Source organism: Vanacampus margaritifer, chromosome 19, assembly GCF_051991255.1.
Source record: "Vanacampus margaritifer isolate UIUO_Vmar chromosome 19, RoL_Vmar_1.0, whole genome shotgun sequence".
NCBI lineage: Eukaryota > Metazoa > Chordata > Actinopteri > Syngnathiformes > Syngnathidae > Vanacampus > Vanacampus margaritifer.
Window position 1 is genome coordinate 18,412,002 of NC_135450.1, and position 24,778 is coordinate 18,436,779.

Consider the following 24,778-nt stretch of genomic DNA (forward strand, 5'->3'; position numbering starts at 1 on the left):
TCTTTTTTTTCGTTTTTCTCAGCTTGGGAAATTGCATGCACAATCAGATTCAGGTCTGGTGATTGACGTGGCCTTTGCTTAAAATCACAGTGGTTTAACACTAGTGCTCACGGTTTTTGTTTTTTTATAATAAAGCATCCATGCGGTGACACCTTAATCTTGTTTGAAGAGCACTGAAGCCCACTTGATGCGACTTTGAGGCAGCGACGTCTAAAAAAAAAATGGAGCAAGTAAGTGTCTGTTCTGTCGAAGTTGCGATCTGGCAGTTGTGCGGCGTTGCCGACCCAGAATGCATTTTGACAAACCCTTTGAAAAAGCGGCGCGGCTCATTCAAGATGGCGGAGATGGAGCAGCTGTTGGACGAGAGTGAGTAAACCAACGCCAAATTGCACCCACTTTCGCCTTGTTGTTAACCCCAACAACTCGCAGCCGCGTGGCCGCCTCCCGCATTGAGTTCCAAGTCTTTATTATTGGGATTTCCCACCAAGTGGGAGACAGCAGCGGTCTTCCCCACCCGAGTCGGTCAGGCTAACGCTTGTTAGCATAAGAGGCTAGCGCAAGCTAACGGGGGAGTTTGTCAAGTTTCTTGTACTCGCGCTGGGTAAACAAATAACGTTAGCCTAGCCGCTAGTTAGCACCGGCTAATAACAAAAGGACCTCCGTAGCGTCCCGGTAGTGGACTGAAAACACCCGCGCTTAGCAAGGTAGGTTAGCTCGCCGTTGCTACTCGTACTCTTATTAACTTTCCCATGTTATCATCTTTGTGTCATTGATTTGGACGCAAAAAGCTTCCGGCTTTTCACTTCTCAGCCCGCAATTTGAGTCGGCCTGTACTGTACAAAGTGTCGGCTGTTGTCGGTTGTCCAGCCAGCTGTCGCCGTGACGTTCCCCGTGTTTGACAGCTCGATCTTCGGCAAAGGCCTCGCTGGAGGCGACCCGAGAGCTGCTCAGCTATTTGCATTGCCATTGTTTTGCTCAAATTGACAGTATGTCTACATTTTCCTCATCTCGTGTTTAGGCTCCTCGGCAGAAGCACTTGTCAGTCTAAAAGGTATGTGGCTTATTTTCTTACGATTGCAATCTGGTATTCAAACAAAAAACATGACTTTTCCATGAATGACACGCCATATAATTTTTTCTTATCGGATTTATATGGTTTAAAGGGCAAAGTATCTGATTTTTGTTCACCAGAAACGGTGGCTTAGTTTTTTGTTTTTGGTAAATATTGTGTCATTTATGCTAGCATGACCTGGAATGATCCCATTGACACTACATAGAGTGGACTTTCTCAGTTGGTCTTTATCTAGAGCTGTTACTAACAATTATTTTAATCAAATTATTTCTTCATTTTTATTGACTGATGACTCTGATTAAGAAGACCATTGTTGATATCAAGCCCTCTCTTTAAAAAGATGACATTATTTCAAATTGACAGTGCAGAAAATGCACTCGTGGTAACTCATGGATTATGATTGATTTGCTGGTTTGGTTCATGTTGTAAGGGAGGCAATCGTGTTGATCATTGGATGTTTGTAAATGTCTTATTTTCATTCAACACAAAGATACAGTAATAAGTCTGCTTTCATGGAGGACTGCAGAAATCATTGAATATTTACTGTCGACAGGCCAAAGTTCCAAGGATTTGTACAATCTTAAGTGCTACTGCCTGTGCCTGAATTTTAGCCTGGATAAACGTTGCTGATCAATTGTGAATGACTTGCTCATCCTTCAAATGACCTCCGACAGAAGGAAGTTTGTCCAACACTCTGAATGAAAAGAACGCCTTCCCAAGAGCTCACAACACCCGGGGTCGTCCGTCCACCCTCACCATGGAAACGGCAAGATATTTACCGGCTTATGATTGAGCGTATGCGGCCGCCATGATGCTAAACATCCTGGTTTGCCCTCACAGCCCACCCGGGGCTCAAAGAGGAGTCGGTACGAGGATGATCATCCACCGCAGCGGCTCCCGTCCAGATCGCCACGACGGAGCCAGAGGGTCAACACCACACCGCAGGTCTGGAAATTGTTGGTAAAAGTACGACGAAGACGATGTTAAAGGGTCCATCTCTGCTGCTGCTGTTTTGCATTTTCATGCAGAAGTTTTCCAGCGTGGTGACGCCTGATAAGAAGTCGTCGCAGAGAATAGGCTTGAGATTACGAAACCTCCTCAAGCTGCCCAAAGCTCACAAGTGGTGCATCTATGAGTGGTTCTATTCCAATATCGACAGGCAAATTCCACACCGGCAAACCATATGATCCGATCATTTTTGTCCCGATTTCATGCGCTACAAATGTTTTTGTCTTGCAGGCCCCTTTTTGAGGGCGACAATGACTTCTGTCTGTGTCTGAAGGAATCTTTCCCCACCTTGAGAACCAGGAAGTTGACCCGGGTGGAATGGGGGACCATCCGGAGGCTGATGGGGAAGCCCAGACGGTACATCAGACGCCTTGGTCGGCCATCTTGGATGAGGAATTGAAGGCTGGCGCTTTTGTGCAGGTGCTCGTCAGCCTTCTTTGCCGAGGAGCGGACGGCGCTGAGGCAGAAGAGACAAAAGATGCGCCTGCTGCAGCACCGGAAGCTGTCGGACGTGTCCAACTGCAAAGATCTTCCCGACGAGATCCCGCTTCCTCTCATCATTGGAACCAAAGTCACAGGTGACGTCTGCCGTCGCAGCCTTTGAGCTGCCCGAGTCAATATTTCAAACTTCTAAACAGTAGATATATCACAGTGTGTGGGTTTTTTTTTTTTTTAGTATGCATTTTGAGTCTATTTGGTTATTTGAAAAAGAGGCTAAAATATTCTTTTACATTATTTGTTGTTGTTTTTAACATAATTGAATGTGTGAAATTGTCCTCAAACCTCTCCAGAATGTTTGAACACACCAACAATGGCCAGCCTACTTTTGGCCCACGGTTTTATATATTTTAAAAAAAAAATGCTTGTTTTGTTCCTTATTAAAACACAATACAAACGTTTGATCCGATATCCAATCGGCATCATCTTCTGCTCCCCAATTCCCAACGTGATCATGGATTGCATGCATTTTTGTTCTGATATTAGTAACGCTGCTTGAAAAATGTGACTTGTCACTCCAGTTGAAATGTTGTTGGCTTGTCGACAGCTCGACTGCGAGGCAACCACGACGGCTTGTTCACCGGGCAGATCGACGCGGTGGACACCAGCGCCGCCACTTACCGCGTGACTTTTGACCGCAGTGGCCTGGGAACGCACAACGTGCCCGACTATGAAGTTCTGGTACGTCAGGCCAGCTGTGACCACAACTTTTTCAAGCTGCTGCTCATCACTTTTTTTTTTTTTTTTTGTGCTTCCAGAGCAACGAGCCCAACGAGACCATGCCCATTTCCGCCTTTGCCCAGAAGCAGCGCACCACGCGCTACATGCAGAACATCATGACGCCACCTCGAGGTCCCTACACGTCGGCGAGCGCTCCCGTCCTCATGGTACTGCACGTCCTCGGGATGAAAAAGAGCTTGAATAGATGAATGGCATCCGCTGACCCCCCCCCCCCCCCCCCCCCCACTGTCCAGGACCACGACCCTCTCATCAACCCGTCGCCATGGAGGAACAATCTGCCCGCTGCAGACGGAGACACCCTGGGAGGTTTTCCTGTCAAGTTCCTGGTCCAAGTGGTAAACACCTTTTTTAGAAGAGGCGGATTTTCTTTTGAAACTCCCGGCAGACGTTTTCCTGCTGTGTTGCCAGACGAGGTTGTCCAAGATCCTGATGATCAAGAAAGAGCACATCAAGCACTTGAAAGAAATGAACACGGAAGCGGAGAAGATGGTACAAGCGGGTGTTTTTTGTTGTTGCCACGTTGTGATTTGAAGTGGCGAGTTGAGGCCAGCCTTGCGTTGCCGTTTCAGAAATCGTACGCTTTGCCCATCGAGCTGGACTTCCAGAAGCGCTACGCCTCCACCGTGCTGGAGCTGGAGCGGCTCAATAAAGATCTCAACAAAGTCCTCCACGAAGTGCAGCAGTTCTGTTGCGAGGCAAGTTGAGCGAACGGCGGGCTTGGTTCCCGTGCCGCGCGTTGCTGGTGTCTGACGCCGGCGTGGCCTGCAGCTGTCCCCAGACCAGGGCGCGCCGGCCGCCGACCCGCCGGCGGACCTGCGGCGCCACTGCGAGGACGAGGCCCAGCAGATGGTGCGGCTGAGCGGCGACTCGTCCAAGGACGGCCAGCGGAGCGTGAGCAACGGCGGCCTGCCGCATCTGGTCTCGCGCCTGACGGCTCTGCTGCTGCAGATCAAGGTGCGCGCTCGCCGCATTGGCCGCTCGCCGCATTGGCCGCTCGCCGCTCGCCTTCCTCGTGGCCTTCGTGTCGATCCTGTTGTTTTTCAGTGCCTGGCAGACGGCGGAGACCTGAATTCCTTTGAGTTCAAATCGCTAACCGAGTCGCTGGACGACATCAAAGCATCCATCGATCCTTCCAACCTCAGGTAGCTTGTTGAACAATCGCAATGTCCGCACCGCGACTCGAGCCGACCTTCCGTGGAAGTCGCTTGCTTGCCTTCGACATTTTGCAACCGCCTTTAAAAAGGCAGCAATCAAAAAAGCTTCATAGGATTTTTTGTTTGTCAACATCTCAAAAATAAATTTGTGTTCTTTAAAAAAAAAAAAAAAAAGATGGAATGACTGATAAGAAAGCGGAACCTTTGCCTGCTTTTGTTTTTCTTGGAGATCCGTCTTTTGTGTACATTTTGGAAGCGCATTTGCTCAACACAACGTTGTCGTTGTATGCTTGCAGTTGCTTCCAGAACAACGTGGAGATCCACGTGGCGCACATCCAGAGCGGCCTGAGCCAGCTGGGCAACTTGCACGCCTTTTCGGCCAACAACACCAACGCCGTGTGAGAGCGGGCGCCATCTTGGTTTCGCACCCTCCACTCTTAACGTTTGTGCACTCAATCCAGAAGATTTTTGCCACAAAAATCTCCACCTTGTCGGTTGGCTCCGCGTGCCAAAATTTCATTTTTTTAGTTGCTATGTATTTATTTCTGGGGGGGGGGGGGGGGGCTGCTTTGATCCGAGTGCAGGCAAAAGAATGTTTTATAAAATTGTAGATCGTTGTACAGAATGTGTGAAATTATGCCTACTGTTGGCTTTTTGTATTATTTTCTGCGCACTCGAAACGAGACTTTGGTATTTTTGTAACTCTTCAGCGGGGAGTTTAAAAAGGCCGTTTCCTCCAGAACCCCTCGTGGTCGCATGAATCTTCAGCGCTGTACATATTTCATGTTTGTCCTCTGCAATGTTGTTTTTCAGCAAGACAATGAAAAAACATTGAATTCCACATGAAACAAAGACTTTTATTACAATTTGACAATAAATAGAAGACATTTTATGCAAACAAATGTAGTTTTACTGGGTTATGTTTAATAACCCAGTAATAATAGCAACTGGGTTATTAAACAATAAGCTATGATTTATTTATAATTTTTTTTGTCTGGATCCCCGTCCGTCTCTTATATAAAAGCGCCAAATCCCAGCATGGCGTCATTCTCCCAGTCAGAGTCCGAATCTGAAAAGTCGCCGCGGATGGGGGAGAACCCGTCGAAAGGCTCCCCCGCCGCCCTCGCGTGCGGGTACGGCAACGGGCCGCCGGCATCTTTGGGCGACGACCCACTGAAGTTGTTTTGCGCGGGAATGGGCGGGATCACCACCTTCATCTCGGGCCCGATGGTCTTGTTGGGCGGGAAGTTGTCGTACTCCACCAGAACTTTGGGATCGCCGCTCGTGCCGTCCTTGGGCGAGTAGATCAGGATGTTGCCGGCGGGGACGTCCGAGCTGGGCTCACGGCGCCGCATCTGCTCGCCTTTCGCTCGGCCGGCGACGGTCTCGTAGAGGCAAGATGGCGGCAAATGGTCGCCTTTGGTCCTGCGGGGGTCCTTAATCGAGGTTCTGTATGCATCTTCACGCCCAAAAACAGTCCGGTGAGCCTCTGCACTGCGGTTGTGGTCAAAAACTGAAAGAATGAAGACCAAACATGAAATTCAGTTGACATGGATGTCATCATCATCATCATCATCAGGTGTGACGCTAGTTGTTACTTTTGTCTTGGTTGAGCTGACTGAAGGACGGCGGAAGCGGCGGCGGGTTGGGGGCCTTCATGGCCGCCGAGGAGCCCACTTGGCGACGGGATTTTGCTCTCCTGTTCTGGAACCACACCTGAAAGTCGAGAGCAAAAATGACGTTTGCATTTTCTGCCTTCCGAACGTCAAGTCGTCATAAATGCAGCCAATATTCACGCGTTTGCATTCACATGCCAACAATCCAGTGGGAAACAGGAAGTGAGCGAGTGCGTCACGTGACCACAACGTCGTAGCTTGTCCTGACCTCCGAACGTGCACATCGGTGCAGAACCTCCAATAGGTGGACCCCCATCTGGATTTGGAACTCTTTCACGTTCGTTCTTTGACCTTCTTTCGAACTAAGGCAGCCGTTCAAAACGCTCACTTTCAAACCTTCCGTTCTTCTTTCATATCTAGCGTGCATGCCTTAATTGCCCGTCTTTGGAGCAGAAGAAAAACACAACCGACAAAGAGTCGGAGCGGTTGTGTTTGATTTGGATTCAACCTTTTGCACTTTGCCATCATAGCCTGGAGGACCGAGAATCCACACAGACAAAAAGAAAACAACATTTTCAGCAAATGCATTGTTTTGGTGTACAGCAACTTCATCACAAGAAATTATAATATATGGCAAGTAAATGTGGAGTTTAAAACGTTTTTTTTCTTTTTCTTTTTTAAAGCTCAGGTAGAACATGCACAACATTGCGGTCTCAGGCTACTGCGTTTAAGAGTAATAAAAAAAAAATGCTGAAAGATGATGACATGCAGTGGAGGTGACTATTTGAGGAAGCACCGTAGCTTCTTTTTGCATTTCAGGCTAAAAAGTGTGCGCGCGCGCGCGTGCTAATTGAAGATACTGTACCTGTATCCTGGACTCGGGCAGGCCCGTGAGCGCCTCAAGCCGCTCCCTCAGGTAGATATCCGGATACTTGGTGTCGGAGTACACCTTCTCCAGGACTTCGATCTGCTGCTGGCTGAAGTTGGTCCTCTTCCTCCGGTGGGTCAGAATGGCCACGCATTTGTCCACTCGCGGCACCGAGCCGCCTGCCGTCAAGTAGTTTGTTACGTCAGCACCCCGGAAATCTGAAAGAGTCGGATTCGGTTGGTGTTGTGTCCGTATTGTACACCACTGGAATTGGCATTTTACAACAATATCGGTCATAAATTGTCTTTGCCTCTTGAACTGAATGGAAATGTTTTATTTTAAATAATTAACCCCCCCCCCCCTCAAATCAATGGCGTGCTGCTCCTTGTGGTGTGCGTACCTTGGCAGCAGCAGGGCAGGATTATTGCGATAGAGGGCGCCCTTCTCAAGGTCCTTGCTAAAATGCTGCACTGTTCATTTTCAGAGGATTGTAATGTATGTCTGTCATGGCAGTTGTTGCTTCGTGGGCTTTGAACACTGGGACGACGATGCCGTTCGTTAGTCGGTCACCTCTACAGCATTTTGCATTCTTAGCATTAAGACATAGGAAAGTCTCAGCCAAAGCTGAAGCTACAGTGCGTGTTTTCAATACACGTGTAAACTTGACCGCGAGTCGCAATAAACATCTTGAAGGTTCTTTTTGGAGGAATTGTTTACAATCTGCCTCGATTGAGTTGAGTTGACTGCCACCATGCAATGCTCGCATCTCAAACCTTTACTGGCAAGTCAAAAACAAGACAAATTCGAAAACCACGCAACTCGTATCTCAAAGCGAAACATCGCTGTACTCTTTGTACACCAATTTTACGGAGGAGAATCACGTGTCATACACCAAATAAAAGTGGTAAGGAAAGGAAAAAATCGCAATGAAAAAAGTATTAGTAGTCCATTAATGAAAATATTGTTGTTTGTTTTGAAGTCAAAAGTGAAAGGAGCGTATTAGGCCAAAGCAATCGCACTGACTGAACGAGTTGGGTCGAGGTGAGCGTCGCGTGACGTACCCGCGGTGGCCATCTGGAGGTTTCCCTCGTGGTACATCTGCAAGTGGTTGAGGTCCCCGACGGGAAGGTTTCCGTGGATGGCAGACATCGCTCGCTTTCGCTTGGTCGCCGCACAAAGTGAGCTCGCCTGAGGCCCGGCTCCAGTTAAATGTCCCGGCGGATCAAAGGTGTGACGTGACGTGCGTGCAAAAGTGTGAACGAGGCGGCGGCCGGCCGGTGGTCGACGCTCGCCAACTTCAGACGTCTGAGGGAGGGAGGCAAAGAAGGAGGGATTCAGGAGGTGTGAAGCCTCGGAGGGCCGCCGCGAGTCTCCCAAAAAAAGAAGGGGAAAAAAGGAGCTTTTAATGGAATGAGTGCGTTCAATACACATCGGCAGAGAAAACATTTATCCGCTTTGCAGCCATTAATGGACATGTCGCCTTCAAAGGCCGTCGGAAACTACCATCTTCCTCTCTGACCTCACAAGCTGCAAACTTGCCCCTCACACACTTTGAATTCGTCCGAAAGACCAAAAATAAATGACAAGGATGACGTCCAAATATTACAATTAAAAACAAATCAAAGTAAGCTGTAAAAAGGACATTTGACAATATTCATTAGGCACCAAGTCATTTCAGAAGTCAGTTTGTCATCACCAATAAATCCTAATTTTACCCCCAAAAAGTCATCCGTTTTACAAAAATTGTTGCTATACACCAATACAGATTTTATAAGAATAATGTCTACACTAATTAAACACAGTTACTTGACAAGATGAAATTGTAATTTTACAACGTGATTAGACACAAATTGGAATGTTATAAGCCATTATACAGCCAATATTGTCATTTTATGACAATGTCCTCATGCCGCAATAAAAGTGTAATTTTACAGTACTAATCAATATACAGTAATAAAATTGCAATTTTACAGCATCAGTCATGTATGCTCTAATAAAATGACAATGTTACAAGACAAGACAAAATATACAAGAAATTATATCATAACTGTGGACATAGATTTGCTTTTTTTTTTTTTTTTTATAACTATTTATGTGTGCTTTGACTATGTACTATTATGGACTACTAAAATATTTGGAGTGTTGACTTGTTATTACACCTGAAAAGTACAATGACCGTCTTGTTTTAAGCCATGTGAATACTTGCACATTTGTTTTCAAGATGTCAAACAATCGCTGATCTTGAATGATGCTGTTCCTATTTTCATATCAAGAAAATGATGGAGATTTTCTGTGGTTCTTTGAACCTGGCTGCACATAGGAAGTGATTCACTTTCAGTGACAACAAAGTGTGTCACAATACACAAAGCCGAGTTCAAAAGTGCTCCAAGGTGCTTGACACCTGAATGGCCTCATTAAATCCTTGCGAGGATCATGTCCAGAGGTGAGGAGACGCCAACTTCATCCTGTCTACTTGACCCCCACCCACACACTCACACACACAACCAAAAAAACAAAACAAAATAAAAGAAAGACAAAGGAAAACTTAAAATGGAACAATCGTAGAAACTTTAGGAAAAATTCATATGTCAATATACTGTAAACCAAAGTGAATATGAACATCAGCAAAAATAGCCAACAGCATTGGATGCAGACAAAAGCGCACACAGTACAGTACATGTAAGTAATTAAATTCACCAGCAGCAGCAATACTATTAGTAGTGGGTTGACAAAGACACATCACTAATAGCGAAATAAATGTCTTATGTGCTGTTTATTCATTAGTGCGTAACATTTAAGAAATTGAGATGTGAACAGCAACAGTAATGGTCAGCAGTGTTTTATTATATCAAATAGGCTTCCACTATACAGGCATCATTACAGTAGTCTTTTAAACGTATTTTGCTTTAAAAAATATATTTTTTTTTATCCACGTTACAATGAATCGTCTTGCAATAAGAATTTGAGCGTAAACTAAACAGTACAGCACGAGGCGTGACGATAACCGGAATCCATCTATTGATGAGGCGCTGAAGTGCCATCGGCCGTCTAATGAGCAAATATACAAAGAGCACTGGACTGTTAACATGTCACTACACAATGGGGGATCATTTACTCGTCTGTCTGTTAAATGTATAATGGTCAGAAGATGTGGGGGGTGTTGGAGTGCATCTTTGGTGTCAAACACACAGACGAGCAGTACATATCACCAAAGTGTGGGACCCTGTTTGATGTTTGACAGCACAACCTCCACAACTGCTTTTTAATCTTACTAAAACTCACTCTCAGCACAGTCAGTGCAGATGTATTTTTTTATTTAAATGTCTATAGAACCAGATTGTATTTGGAAATGCTAAAACATCAGACAAAGCAAAGTGGGGGCTTTTACAATGGCTGCAGAGAAAGATCACCGAGATGCCTTCAAGAACGCTTGTCTTCGAAAATAAAGATTTGCAACAGGTGTGTGTGAGTGACATATAATCATTTATTTTTTGTCATATAAAAAAAAGTGCTTTTATTGACACACGGGCAGTAGGTGCAGGATAAACATTATTTTTTAAGAATGAGCATAATACTGGTGTATAGACTGCAGGATACTGTTTTGAAAATACTTAAAACACAATAAATACATAATTCTAACAAATAAAAAAATAGATCCTGAATAAATATGAAAACAAAATACATAGTATAGACCTAAACAAAATATAGGATGCAAAAAAATCTAAATAAATCACGTCTACGACGCAAATAAAAAGCAAACACAAGAAATACATTACATCCTGATCACATAAAATACATTCTAAAATGAATTCCAAAAAGATACTTATTTCGCAGTGAAAATATTGAAGTTTAATTAGTCAAACTCGATTTGTAGTCCTACAAAAAAAACAAAAAAAAAACTGCTATATTTGTGAAATGTGTAGATCCCGGACCCGGAAGTAGCAAAACGGAAGTAGGTACGTGGCCGCTTCAGCTGACAGTCTGCATGATGGCGACTGAGGTTCACAGCGGCTACCTGGACAGCGCTGCTTCCAGCCGGCTCGAAGTCTCCATCGACGGCCTGACGCTCAGCCCGGACTCGGAGGGCGAGCAGGCCCAGCCGGAGGAGACGCCGCCACCGGACGCCGCCGCCGCCGCCGCCGCCGCCGCGGAGCCCGACGCAGCAGCAGCCGCGGAGCCCGACGCCCAGACGCCGGCCACCCTCGAGGGCAGCGGCGACGATGGCGAGTGTGACAAATCGTCCGTCGAGACCAAATGGGGCTTTCCGCTGCAAGCGCTCTACGGAATGGCGCTCAAGTTCTTTAAAGGTATGGCGAGTGTTGTCCTCAAAGTCCCAATGTGACGCTTGTACGTGAGCTGCGCGAAGCTAGCCGCGGCTAGGCTAACTGTCACTTCACCTCTCGCAAGAGTGACGTTAGCACGTCGCTAGCTGCGAGCCACCGAAGCTAAACCGAACGAGCAGCGCCTGCTTCCGCCTGCTTCCGCCTTGCTCTCGCGCTGTATTGTTCTATGCGCGTGGCCGGACTGGCTCGCTCCCAGTCGGCTGTTGGCACGCACTCTCGATGGCGCTGCTTCTGCTTTGCTTTGGCGTAGCGGAAGTCGCCCGACAACCAAAGTACAAATGAAGCAAGTCTGCGCGAGAGCAAATGTTCCGATTCTCTCTCAATTAATATTCGGCAGTACAATTGAATGCGATCCTCCTCCTTCATTTTGGCACCTTAGGACATGGTTTTGGCTGGCTGCAGGATTTGAAAAACAACATAGTCGTTATTTGGCGTGAGGTGGATGACCCACCTGGCCAGGAACAAGGTGTTGCATCACCATCAAATATTGGAAGATTCGATCCCGCGTTAAACTTCAACTTATTAGTGATTTGGGGCGAAGCGCTTATTTTCTCAAGTGGATGACGATGATTCTATTGCACTCTCTCTGGTACTCCTAAACCAAAACAGTTATTTAGGGTGAGGCATTTATTTTCAATCAAACAATTACGGTGAGGTGACAGTAACAAGTCCGACCAGGACTAACCAATAGCTATGCAGCGAGCGGCTGATACTTGAAGAAAGGTGCAAAATGGCGCCCTTTCCTTCTCTGACGGTAATATTCTGCCAAAGACGGAACCAATGGAGTTGTGGAGTCCGTTCATTGTTTGAGGGAATGTGCAAAATGCCACCGCTTCATACTACGACTACTAACTAGCCTTCTTTAGTAGCTAAAAAGCAAATATGAGCTGTTTGCGGTAAGGCCTTTATTTTTGGAAGGTAACAAAAAGACGGCCAGTTTGGACGGACTAATTAATCCACGTCTTCCATTGAAAAGGAGGCCACGACTTGGATACGTGTGTGACCAAACTGACCATATTAAGACATCTTTAAGGGGCAGGGTGATGTTTTTTCTTCTTCTCTTTTTTCCCCTCAGCTGGCTGAAATACAAAACAATATATCGGGCAGGTCTTTATTTTGAAAAGCGGATGATCAAGTCCAGTGTTTGTGGCGCCGTTCGCCTTTGATTGTCTTGCTTTCCGTCCTGCAAACGTTGTTGTGTGTCAGATAAGGACGGCAAAGCCTTCCACCCCACCTACGAGGAGAAGCTGCGGCTGGTGGCGCTGCACAAACTGGTTCTGCTGGGCCCTTACAACCCCGACGCGTCCCCCGAGGTGGGCTTCTTTGATGTGCTGGGCAACGACCGCAGGTAAGCGAGCGAGCAAGCGTCGTATGCGCATGACGCCCCCTCCGGTCTCAACCCTCACCCGCACGCCGCTCGCTTATCTACCCGGAAGACGTCTCACCTCTGACCTTTAACACTTAATTCACAACAATTCAAATGATTTGCTTTTCACTTCAATTTTGGCCACCAATTTGAATGAAAGCCTCTTTTTTCCTTGTCTTTCTTGCTGTTGACGGGCAGAAAGGAGTGGGCCTCCCTTGGCAACATGGAGAAGGAGGAGGCCATGGTGGAGTTTGTGCGGCTGCTCAACACGTGCTGTAAGCTCTTTGCGCCCTACGTCACCTCACACAAGATAGAGAGGGAGGAGCAAGACAGGAAAAGGTACGCTTAAGCCCCTCCCTCCTCCTTGTCGCAGATCCATTTCTAGCATCTTGTAAAACATGACCGGGGGGGTGTTTACCACTTTTCGAGTTCGTCAAGTCGAACCCGCGCGGCTGACGCAGATTCTCACCGGGCCGTATGATAAGCAATTGGGGAAAAAAAAGAGCGTCGCTCCCGTTGGCTTCCCTTCCAGGAAGGAGGAGGAGGAGCGGCAGCGGCGAGAGGAGGAGGAGCGCCAGCGGCAGAGGCAGGAGGAGGAGAGACGGAGGCTGGAGGAGGAGCAGCGGCAGCGGCGGGAGGAAGAGGAACGGAGGCAGGCGGAGGAAGAGAGGATGCGGGTGGAGCAGCAGAAGTATGCGCCGCACCAACGTCCGTCCGTCCGTCCGTCCCTTGGCTGTCCTCAACCAATGGCTGCCTTGCGCTCCTTAGGCAGCAGATAATGGCCGCCCTCAACGCCCAGACGGCGGTGCAGTTCCAGCAGTACGCCGCCCAGCAGTACCCCAACAGTCCCGAGCAGCAGATGGGCCTCATCCGACAGCTCCAGGAACAACACTACCAGCAGTACATGCAGCAGCTCTACCAGGTCCAGCTGGCCCAGCAGCAGGTCCGTCCGTCCGTCCGTCCGTCCCGCCGTCCCTCCGTCCCGCCGTCCCTCCGTCCCGCTTCTATAGCGCTTATCCCCACTTGGGAGGGTTACGGTTAGTCACCTGGTGGTACTGGGCCATAGAGAGAGACCCCCCACGTGCCGATTATTAGTAGTCAAGGATGCCGATTACTGATATTTGAAGGGGGGAAATATTAGCGTCAATTAAAAAAAAAAACAATTACAAATGCCAATCTTTGTTGTAATGTCTTACAGCATGTTTATTTGAACCATTTTTCAGATTTGTCTTTTTAAATCTTAGAAAATAGACTTCATTTTAAATTTAAAAAAAAAATGTTCAGGAAGCTCCCAAGGTTACTTTTCTACAGTCTTTTTTTTTTTTAACCCAAAATGTAAAAATACCGGCAATCCTAAACTTTCAGCTTTCTTTGTTTTAAAGTCGAACAAAAACAAAAGGTTGAGAAGCATTCCTTATAAAGTTGACTGGAAATGGAAATAAATAGCTCCCTGAGATTCAAATGTTTTTAGATTGACCTTTTATCGGCCGGCAGATTAAAAAAAAAAAATTGGTCAAAATGGCCAATACTGGCAGCGATAATCAGCCCGCCCGATTATCGGTCCATCCCTTCTGGGCTGTGACCCAAAGACCGCTCACTAGTCAATGGGAGGGCACATGAAGATCAACATTCACTTTTGTTCTGATGCAAGCGAGTAGAATTGCTTGGAATGTGTGAAGTACGTGCAAGCGGCGTGGCAAGCGGCGTGGCAAGCGGCGTGGCAAGCGGCGTGCCAAGCGGCGTGCCAAGCGGCGTGCCAAGCGTCTGATCCGCCTTCCTGTGGTCCCAGGCGGCCTTGCAGAGGCAGCAGCAGCACGCCGAGCACCAGGACGACGGCGGCTGTTGCGGCGGCGAGCCAGCGGCCATCTCGGCGGCGGGGTCCGCCTGCGCGCCAGCGGCTTTTGCGCTTTCGGCCCAGGACGCGCCCACCGTCAACGGCGGCGACTCCTACCTGGAAAGCACGGAGCGGGAGACGGAGCCCGAGCCGGCCGAGGAGGTGTCGGAGAACGGGCCCTTATTTGGTGAGTTGCCGCCAACCCAAAAGGAAAAGATTTTTGCTCATGTTGCTTATTTTGTGTTACTTTCAAATATTTTGTATTATTCTGTTCTTTGTTTGTTTTTGTCGATTTGATTTTGAATCCTGAATATTCACATTTTGTTTTGCGTATTTTTCTAATATTTTTAAGCCACCTTTTTTTTCTCCTGTAGTTGCTAACAGAGATAATATTTTTTTAAATAAATATCCTAATATTGAGTTATTTTTCTTTTTAAAAATTGTATATCTTTTGGACTGTAAGTCTCCCTTTTTTTCATAGTTTTGCTGATCTTACCACTTTTAATACTCAAGTGCAACTTCTGTTGTTTTGTTTTTTTAATCATCATTCATGCGTTTTTTGGACCGCGTCGACTTTTACTACAAAGTAATGTAAAAGGGCAAAAACTGCTCGTTGAAGGCTTCTCCTAATATTTTCTTCTCTTTGTGCGCAAACCGCAGCAGACTCTCCGGCCGTGATCGCCGCTCCCTCCATGTGGACGCGGCCCCAAATCAAAGACTTCAAAGAGAAGATCCGCCAGGACGCCGACAGCGTGATCACGGTGGGGCGCGGCGAGGTGGTGACGGTGCGCGTGCCCACGCACGAGGAGGGCTCCTACCTCTTCTGGGAGTTCGCCACCGACTATTACGACGTGGGCTTCGGGGTTTTCTTCGAGTGGACGGACGCCGCCTCCGCCTCGGTCAGCGTGCACGTGTCGGAGTCCAGCGACGACGACGACGACGATGAAGGTGAGGGGGGGCGGGGCCGGTCAAAGGCGGGACTCGAAAAGCGAACGACAGCCGGCGCAAATGCCGGCTGCCGGCCACAATCCGGACCTTTCTGGCCATCTTGTTGAGACGGGCTGAGCGGGGCGCCATCATGTGGCCTTTGAGAAAGACGGGAAAGAGACATTCTCATGCCACAAGATGGCGACAAAGCCTGCGGTCGATCGGAAAGTAGTCATTGGTGTCAAGAGAGTATGTTGACGTGATACATCTTGACTGTTGTAAGATTTTTGTAGGCCCGGTGCGACCAAGCGCAGAGGATTGCACTTCAGTAGGCAATTATAAACGGTTTCATCATCAAGGGGGGGCGACTTTACCAACAGCGGGGGAAAAAAAAACATTTTTTTTTTTGTCTTTTGTGTTCAATGTTCGCAGTTATCTTCAAACATATCTAATTAGAAGCAAATCTGTGAATTGAGTAAACGAGTTCTTCATGCCTTTTAAAAAACATTTTTCTATTAACTTGTATTTAGGTGCATTGTGGTCAATTTTGCCACCTGTGCTCGTGAGCAAATGTCAAAGTTGAGTGCGTGCGAGCTCTCAAGCGCGAGCTCTCAAGCGTGTTCTTGTGGCCGCAGGCGAGCCGGGCAACGAGGAGGAGAAGGCCAAGAAGGAGGCCAGCAAGCCTCAGGTGGACGAGATAGTGCCGGTGTATCGGCGGGACTGTCACGAGGAGGTTTATGCCGGCAGCCACCAGTACCCCGGCCGCGGCGTCTACCTGCTCAAGTTCGACAACTCCTACTCGCTGTGGCGCTCCAAGAGTGTTTACTACAGAGTCTACTACACCAGATAAGCCTGAAGACAAACCCGGCCGGGGAGGGGTGTGTGTGTGTGTGTGTCTGTGTGTGTCTGTGTGTGTGTGTTGTCCATATATACAGTGTATGTATGTATGTGTGCAGGTGTGTCTTTGTGTGCTTGTGTGTCGGGGAACTGAGGCAGAAGATCAAGTTCTGAAACCACCACCAGAGGGCGACAAATGAACACACTTGGAGCCCTGTTGCGTTTTCTTTTGGGTGACGGGACCAATGAATGGAATGATTTGTGTCCCCACATGGACGATACATTTCTATTCGGATTAGCCACATATTCCCAAAAAGTTTGGATGCCCTTGCTCACTCGTTAGATTTTATGAAGGAAGAAGCATCCATTAGTATTCTGTTTGCTCCACTTGATATCTCACCGAGTATATAAGACAGAATCTCAATTCATATTCCAACTACAAGTGAATGCAGCACATTCATTATTTTAGCAACTACTTTGATTTTTTTTTTCATTTCTAACATTTTTTTTTTTTTTTATAAACCGTCATCTTTTGTGCAATTTTTTTTTCCCCACGTCCCGAGTTTGTGTCGTTTTTCACAAGTTGACTCGCTCAAGCCTTTGTAATGTAAATAATTCTATTAATAAGTTTATGTAAGGGAGGCTTTTTAGGTAAGGTCGGAGGCTTTGGGAAATTCAGTGCACTGTTGAAAGTACGGTGAATGAGATGCACGTTATACATTTTACCCCCACTTGAAAGAACCTCTAAAATAGAATGAAAAAGTAAATAAAGGTATATAAAGCAGCTACAAGACTGTTGACATGGCAGAAATGGGAGGCGTTTTTTTGCATTGTTTGGGTTTATGAGTTGGAAAAATCTTTTGGGCATATGTTTAATCTTGATTAAAGTTATGTTCATCTCTTGGACTGGAGCAGTTTGTTCACATGGTGATTGATTGATCATGTTTTTCCCCTTTTATATGTTCCGTTTATTAACCATCTGAAACGAGGACGTCGCTGCCTCTTGAACAAAACCTAACTGTGTTTCTGCAGATTTGGATGGAGATTTATTTTGAAATGATCATCTTTGCTAATGAGAATACAAGCGCACCATCTGCTCGGTGTCTACTTTATAGTGAGCATATTATGCCTCATTTCTACCACTTTATGTTGCTGTGTGTACTCACGAGGGAATCGTGCCAGAGAGAAACTCGACCACTTCCAATTTGTAGCTACAGTTTGGGAAAAAATGAGCCTTATTGTTCTGTGCCTTTGTGAGTAAACCGGGAGGAGACATAAATCACAAGTCAAGTGCTTCTAGAACGTGGAGGAGTAGTTTTCAAAAGAAGGTATGAGCAAACGACAAGTTTGATATTTTCGCTGTAAGCCGCTTGAGTAGCTCGAGCGGGATAGCAAGAAGCTAAGCTAGCAGGTGCGAAGAATGGAGCGCTTGACTGCTACTTGTTAGCAGGTCGAAAACTACTTGTAGTTGGTAAAGCTTGCATTTACATCCATATACGCTAGCATTTTTCAAACGCTGAACTGCTAGACGGCATTTGTATGGAAGGTTTCATTTCTTACATTTATGTGCCGTTTATTTTCCAGTTTTTCGTTTTTAGCTTAGCCTGCTGCTAACTCTACAAACTACCACGACAACGCGACAAATCCACCAGGGGAGGTATGTATGAAATTGTTCATAAGAAGAATATACTTGGTTATAAAAAGGTGTTCCTGGTGTATTTAATCATTTACAATGTTGTCTTGCCTTCAATTTTAAGTGTATTAAATAAGAAATGTTAAATCTATCTTAAATTTTTTGGCTATGTGCCACGTTTCCTTCCCTCAGTTTGTATAATGTAGCCACGTCTAGATTGTTCTGCACATAAATGGACTGTTAAGTATTGTTACATGTAGTTAAAGTTAAACATAGGTTGTAACTGTGTGTTTTCCACTAATTGGGTCACTTTAATTATGAAACGTTACTCTTAAATCCCACATATCCCCCCCCCCCCATTTGTTCTTTAGCTAGCTACTTTTCCGATTGCAGTCTGCCTCATGATTTTACTGAAAAAAGTACAAGAAAAAAAACAATTTTATTAATTTGAAATTAACCGAAAGTCCTCCGGCTTATTTGAGTGTTACTACAAGTTTAAGATAATTTTGAATTGTATTTATTTTCTACGTTGGTTTACTTGAACAATGAAATTGGGTTTGTTTTTATGTTAGGGTTAGGGTTATGTACGTCATAAACATTTTGTTGTTGTTTGTGCATACATTTTTACATATGGAGTATTTCTGCATCTTAAATGATGATTCGTTTAAGTTTACAGCCTTTTATGTTTGAGTAAAAACTAGATAGTCTTTTTTCGATTGTTGACGGTCATCTGGCAGCCATTTAAAACTTTTATTTAAAGGAATATTTTTGTTTTAACCTTATAACTTTTGTTTAATGGTATGTGACCAAGTTTGTAGATGAGTTTATCACATTAACAGTGGGCAGTTTACTCTTAAGCTAATAAATAATACTTAAAAACGCTCTAAAAAATAGCACGCACCGGAATCAACCTCGAGTATTTAAAATAAAAATACAAATCTACAGCATGTCATTCACCAGAGCTGATTTTTTTGTTGTTGTAATAATAATGCATGGGATTTATATAGGTCTTTTGTAGACTCAAAGACGCTTTACAATGGAACGGATACATTATTCACACTGTGGTTGCATTAAGCTACTTAAATAGCCAGAGCCGCCCTGGGGAAGGCATTGGCTGACAGAAGGAAGCGTGGCTGCCAGTGTGCGCCTACGGCCCCTCCCACCACCACCATTCGCACCTTCCATACACCAGTGTGAGGAGCACTGGAGGCAATGTGTGTCAAGTGCCTTGCCCAAGGACACGACGACACATGACTTGGGGAGAGCGGGGATCGAACCTTCCGGTTACTGAACGAGCGTTTCTACACCCGCCGCCACGGCCGCCACACTGCATTATGTTTGCTAGTCAAAAGTTGACGGTGACAAACTTTGCTCTGAACAAATTGTCATGGCGTGCCAGACGTCAGAAGATGAATTTGAAATGTGATTGGGTAATGAAGCTCTCACGCTGCTGTTAAAGGCCGCTTCTCAACTGGCTTTCCTGTCCGTCCTTGTGATCTCGTGAAACATCATCAGTCACGGCCCAAGTACTGTTCCAGTTGAAATTTTGAATAAACGCACGGAATACCCGAATGTTGTTATTCCATGTATGCATTGTTTGGACGCTTGTAAAGACTCGGCTAGGAAAACATCCCAAGATGTGTGCTGCTGTCACGGAGACACGCCAAACGTCAGGAGCCAAGTTAACAAGTACACCGCCGTTCCAATTGACAGAGAGATTTGCGTTGGTTCTCGTGCATGTTCTTAATATGACCAGAACGGACTCGGGGACTTGATGACACCAAGTGACGTCAGCCAGAAGTACAGATTGTGAAGGGCTGATGTGTACTGGAAGCCGTGCAGCCAAGAGAAGCCATGTTATGTGAAAGAATAGACTTGGGACTAAATGAAGACAAATATTAACATTGAGGTTGCAACTGTAGGCAAGATCCAGTTCTGCTTTTGCCGACATCCGCCATTAGCGCCCGGCAGGTAAAAGTTGAGCTTTGTCTGACTCCGGTTCCAGCGTCCTACAGGTGGTTGCTTGCTGGTATTCTCCGGGTTTTCTTTCCTCCCTTCCTTTCCCTTACTTTTCCTTGTGTGTGTGTGTGTGTGTGTTTTTGTGCCTTCTGCCAGCAGCCCGCACTTCACACGGCGTCGATTTGAATTTCAATAGACGAGTCCAGCTGCCTTAACATGGCGGGATTGTTGGATTGTAACGTTGAAGTAGCGAGCGCCATTTGGCCCAGTGCGCCTTTCTAGCGTGTAGCTCGCTCGACTTGTGTTCCAACAAAGCCAAAGTGATCCCGGCAGAGTGTTGACGATGCCTTTCCACCCGAGGAGCGTCGAGCCGCGGCGCGTGAGCAGGTTGCGGCCGAAGGCGAGCCCAGCGGTTCCGTTCGCGTCGCTGGACGAGGCGGGCTGTCACACGCTCAGCAACATCATCCGCCAACTGGCCGACCTGTCCCGCCTGGCCGCCGACATCTTCCTGGGCATCGAGCAGGAGGCCCACTCGGTGTTCCGGAGGTCGCTTCGGGTTCGCGGACGCCTGCGCACGCTGCACGCCGCCGTCAACGTCATGGAGCCCAAGAAAGTCCAAATCCGTAAGTTCCCGCAACTCGCTCACCTTGCACGCGCTCTCGGTCCTGCAACCAGCACGTCACGGGACATTTTCCCTGCTAATTTACGTCATGCAGGCCTTCTCAAAACTTTTCAAACCAAACGTTAGCGCCACATGAGCAACATGTGAGGTAGTAATAGTCTAAAAGGACACGGGTTTTATTGTAAAACGTGTCTTTATGATTGAAAACCACTGCAACATTATGCACGCTGTACTTAAATACAAGAAAAATGCACACCAAAAAATTCTCTGCAATTAAAATGTATTGCTGTATACGTCGCAATATTATTCACGCTCACTAAGCTGCACAACTACTCTGACTAATTGTCTTTTGAGGCCTGTGAACTTCTCATAACTGTTGTAGACTTTTTTTCTAGAATTATATTTTTCATCGCCTGGACATGCTACAATATTGACATAGGTCCAAATCCTACAAGCTGTTTTATGATTGTAAGTGTGTTTTCATTTTCCGAACTTAAAAGAACGTGTGTGCTGCTGTAACGCAGAAATAATTCCAAATCTTGTTGCTTTCCATCCTGACCAACTGCACTTTCAGTTCTTACATTTCGACTTCAACAAACATGTAATGTGCACTACAATAGTGTTTGACACACGAAAAGCAAATACGGAAATGTACAATCTGACCTTTTAGATATCCACTCACAAACCTCCGTTGAACGTAACAAGTCAAAATCTGTCAATTGTTGCTATGTACTGCATGACGACAGCCTTATGCACTTTTAAGACGTATGTGACGAATCTTAAAATGGACAGTTCATCTTCACAACTTTGTCAAACGGCGCCAGCACGGACATCCACACGACGTACATAGAAATGAACCGAGTTTGCCTGTCATGGAGCTCCCTCCAAAGTAAGCCATGAGCCGCTTCCGCTTCCCACATCCACATGTTGGCAAGCCGAGCTTTGGAGAATTGTCTTTCTTTCCTGCCGTACTCACTTTGTGCAGAGTGAGGAGAAAATGTGGCCCTTGCGCAAGTTTCAATGAAGCGCGTTCCACCTTGTGTGCCTGCTTTGCTTTGCAAAACATTCCGACTGGACCGACATCACAAGGCTCAGTTTTGCCTGACACGCTCAGAGAGGCCTTAATGTCACAATATGTTTTTTTATTGGGCCAATGTCAGAGTTTCCCATAGATAATAATAGAAATCGTCTGAAGGCGTCTTAAAGGCTTTATTAAGTGTACGAACCTGTTTTGAATGTAATATTTTCGCATTGCTGCCGTCATACGCAACAAATCGACTTAATAAACAACCGCAGTGGGAACAAAGTGCTGTACATGAATACAAATAGAAGCTCAATCATAAAAATAGATGTGTGCAAACATTTTCATACTGCACTTATGCTGATACTATTGCTTTAGCATCAAGTTAGTAAAGCCCGTCGTAATCAGATGTGTTTTGTCACAAATATCTGGAAAACATTTAGCGTAATGACCAAAAAACAAACAAAGTTGGAGATGCGTGCTTTTAATTGGATGGCAAACGCAGCATCGTGTTGAGGAAGCAGAAACTTGGCTCACGTTATACTTGGTGAGCCGCCACCACCTGAATACCAAACTGCTGCTATTCGAGTTGCTCTGAAGTCATGCGGCGCATCACTACCTCCATTTGGCGCTGTCGAGAGTCCGTTGTTGTTGGAGGTGACGGCGAGCAAAGCGGGAAAGCGTTAGCAGCGGCTCCCGACCGCACGCGGCTCCCGACCGCACGCGGCTCCGTTTGGTTGCCTCCTGCTAAATTTGAGGCGTCGGCTCCTGTCGCCACTGATGGATTTCCACACGCGCAAGCCACGGACCATCTGCCGCCGTCCGTGGCTCCGTTAACACGCCTCAGCGCCAAATGTGTGACGAAAGCCTTTGACGGGCCGGCCATTATGTGGCAGCTAACGTGCTAATGTTATCACGTGCTAACCTGCTGCTTTGATTGATTCACTCCTGCGAGTATTTTTGCTTTTTTTTTTTTTTTTTTTTTTTAAGAAAGTAGAGGCAGAACTTTGGTCTGAGTGTTTTATTTATTTATGTGCGTCAAATTGATTTAACATCCTGGCACTTTGCATTGTTGAAATGGACAAATGAATTTAAGATGGAAATTTTCTGCCCTTCTTGAGTCTGTTGACATCCACGAGTGGGTTATGGAAGACGAGGTCAGAGGGGGAACACCTGACGCTCAGGGGTCAAAAGTTCAAGCATAGTCGTTTATCTAGCTTGCGTTTCCCCTGTGGGGTCGGTCACCTGTGCTCTGATTGGCTGCTCAAATATCTTCACGCACACGCACACGCACACACTCAGAGTGCAAACAAACAAGAACAGTCCCTAAGTGCACTGACGGTGACATCATCCGCGGACGAGCGGTGAGTCAAGTTCATAGGAGCGTTCCACGTTCTCTTCGAGTTAATCATTTGGTATTCAAATATTGCATCTTGGTGACTCCCTCAGTAACAAAGATAGTGCAGTCGGTGCTGTAAAAAAGAGTAATAATGATGTTCCTAATGGCCTGCTGTCGCAGTGTTCTTAATACTGATAATAATGTCGACTTCAAGATCACAAAGGCGTATTGTTCGCTCATTTCAAAACACATACGCGGCCCGAGGAGTGCACAGAATATGGCAGCCCGGCCCACTGAGCAATTGCCCCAATGTCCAAATGAACCATCCGGGCCTGCTTGACTTGACGTCTTGTAGCTCCACTTGCTTTCACACGGAATGATGTCATTGTTAGCATGTCTGCAAGAGGAATTAAGCCACAAATTCATTTATGATGCTCTTGCGTGAATAGGGGCGTGTTCTATTTTTACCTGGGAAGTAGGTCGCAGATGTAGTAAAGGTTAATTGGCAGCTGGTAGCAACTTTTCTGCCCGTCCTGTCACTGGTGTGCAGCCTTCCGGGTCGACACTCGCCCCAAATGGAGACAAGCCTGTTTGTTTCCTGCTAAAATGCACTCCATCATCCTCGCCCCCTTTCACGCTGGCTGGAAAACTCTCACCAGACGCAACCTCATGGCAACCAACATGGCCCAATTTGGTTTCGCTGCCACTCTTCGCAACCCTTTTCGGTTAGACAAACTGGAGGGGAAAAAGTTGCAAAATTGCCGATTTTTCAGGCAGGATCAGATCCACCGTAAGCTCAAGTATCTTTTGCACAAAGCGAGACATCAAATCGCTCATTCTTGCAGCATTCGGTGCTGCCTTGAGATCCAAATTGGATTTCACAGGGAACTTGGCCACTTTCATTCATTGGGACGTCTCTCAGATCATCATGATGGCCCTCATTTTACTGGTTCTACGCAGGGGAGAAAGAATACATGGCTGAGTACTGTTATATTGTCTGTCTGCACTGTTTGTGTTGTCTGTTGTTGTCGCTCAAGTCACCCATCTAACCATTTCGAGAGGCCTGATCTAACAGTTGCTTGGAAGTCCGCATCACTGAGCATTCAAGGCTTGAGATACGATGCGCACATAGTGAACGATGTTCATTCGTCAGGGTTCGTTCAAGGGTGCGAAAGGTTGCAAAAATGTCCGCAAAGCGTTTTCATGGTCACAAAGAACTTGTTCTTTTTTTGTCCCGGTGCTGAACAGTGGAATTGAAAAGACGGGCAAAACCGTGTAAAAGGTTTCAGCAATTTTGGTGTTCAAAAGCCTTTTGTTTCCCACAAACGTTTCTTCTGCCGCCCCTCCGATATTGATAGACGTCATGTGCGGTCGCACTTGACTGATGTGGCAAAGGCCGTTTCTCACTCAGGCGGGCTCCGCGCTCAACCGCTATTGTTGTTGTTGTGCTCATCCACAAAAGTTGCTGTTTAGGGTGTTTAGTGCCTTCGTGCAGTGTGTTTGGATGCATAACACGCTTCTGTTTATATTTCCTTGAAATGTTCATTTCATTCTAAAGCCCTCAAAAGAAAGTTCGCACGTGATAACTTAACGTCATCATTGAAAGTGCAGCTTGGCCTTTCTTTCAGCATCAAGTCCAACCTCTTTCCTCTCCTCTCCTGGAGAGTTCTGACCCCAAGTTGGTTCCCACGTGCAGCTTCAGGCTATGGAAAAAAAGGATTCTTCTGGACCAGGGTCCACCATGTCCCACAAAGGACAACAGGGCAGGCTGGACAGTGAAAAATGGGCAGGAAAGACGAAGAAAAGGCCTGCAAGCGCAAAACTGGAGGAGGAATTCTGCCATTCAACACCAGCCCACGTGTGTGTGTGTGTGTGTGTGTGTTTGAACTTGTATCTGGCTTCTCTTCCCGTCCGTGCCAAGGATTGAGCCGCTGGCCTGG

At 46.4% G+C, this 24,778-nt stretch overlaps 4 protein-coding genes across 9 annotated transcripts in view; 3 read left to right on the forward strand and 1 right to left on the reverse strand.

Moving 5' to 3' along the window:
* The first annotated feature begins 48 nt into the window (after positions 1 to 48).
* On the forward strand, positions 49 to 5,509 carry lin9 (lin-9 DREAM MuvB core complex component). Of its 2 annotated transcripts, none has more exons than XM_077553364.1 (15): positions 49 to 366; positions 1,019 to 1,051; positions 1,747 to 1,838; positions 1,913 to 2,017; positions 2,101 to 2,231; positions 2,312 to 2,437; positions 2,501 to 2,658; positions 3,126 to 3,259; positions 3,337 to 3,465; positions 3,553 to 3,654; positions 3,728 to 3,808; positions 3,889 to 4,014; positions 4,088 to 4,273; positions 4,364 to 4,461; positions 4,770 to 5,509. In XM_077553364.1, exons 1-15 carry the CDS (start codon positions 222 to 224, stop codon positions 4,873 to 4,875), a joined length of 1,752 nt encoding a protein of 583 aa, XP_077409490.1. In that variant the 5' UTR covers positions 49 to 221; the 3' UTR covers positions 4,876 to 5,509. The 2 variants fall into 2 exon arrangements, with proteins under 2 accessions (XP_077409490.1, XP_077409491.1); XM_077553365.1 differs by lacking the exon at positions 49 to 366 and adding an exon at positions 377 to 704.
* On the reverse strand, positions 5,310 to 8,490 carry mixl1 (Mix paired-like homeobox). The gene is made up of 4 exons (XM_077553367.1): positions 8,019 to 8,490; positions 6,955 to 7,175; positions 6,072 to 6,189; positions 5,310 to 5,986 (listed from the first exon to the last, which is right to left on the reverse strand). Exons 1-4 carry the CDS (start codon positions 8,401 to 8,403, stop codon positions 5,487 to 5,489), a joined length of 1,224 nt encoding a protein of 407 aa, XP_077409493.1. The 5' UTR covers positions 8,404 to 8,490; the 3' UTR covers positions 5,310 to 5,486.
* Positions 8,491 to 10,891: 2,401 nt separating this feature from the next.
* Positions 10,892 to 17,170, forward strand: acbd3 (acyl-Coenzyme A binding domain containing 3). 2 transcript variants are annotated; one of them, XM_077553298.1, is made up of 8 exons: positions 10,892 to 11,264; positions 12,507 to 12,648; positions 12,865 to 13,005; positions 13,199 to 13,357; positions 13,435 to 13,609; positions 14,456 to 14,687; positions 15,161 to 15,448; positions 16,063 to 17,170. In XM_077553298.1, the coding sequence occupies exons 1-8, from the start codon at positions 10,943 to 10,945 to the stop codon at positions 16,275 to 16,277; spliced, it is 1,674 nt and encodes a 557-aa protein (XP_077409424.1). In that variant the 5' UTR covers positions 10,892 to 10,942; the 3' UTR covers positions 16,278 to 17,170. The 2 variants fall into 2 exon arrangements, with proteins under 2 accessions (XP_077409424.1, XP_077409425.1); XM_077553299.1 differs by having other exon boundaries at positions 15,164 to 15,448.
* Positions 17,171 to 17,316: 146 nt separating this feature from the next.
* Positions 17,317 to 24,778, forward strand: part of nhsl1b (NHS-like 1b) — a 51,794-nt gene continuing 44,332 nt past the window's right edge. The window contains exons 1-3 of one of the 4 annotated variants that reach the window (XM_077553291.1): positions 17,317 to 17,735; positions 17,849 to 17,921; positions 20,217 to 20,479. In XM_077553291.1, coding sequence (XP_077409417.1) covers positions 20,455 to 20,479 — 25 coding nt within the window. In that variant the 5' untranslated portion in view covers positions 17,317 to 17,735; positions 17,849 to 17,921; positions 20,217 to 20,454. Of the gene's footprint in view, positions 17,736 to 17,848; positions 17,922 to 19,944; positions 20,480 to 24,778 lie in introns of those variants that run through there. The other 3 variants (XM_077553292.1, XM_077553296.1, XM_077553287.1) reach the window with 3 other exon arrangements.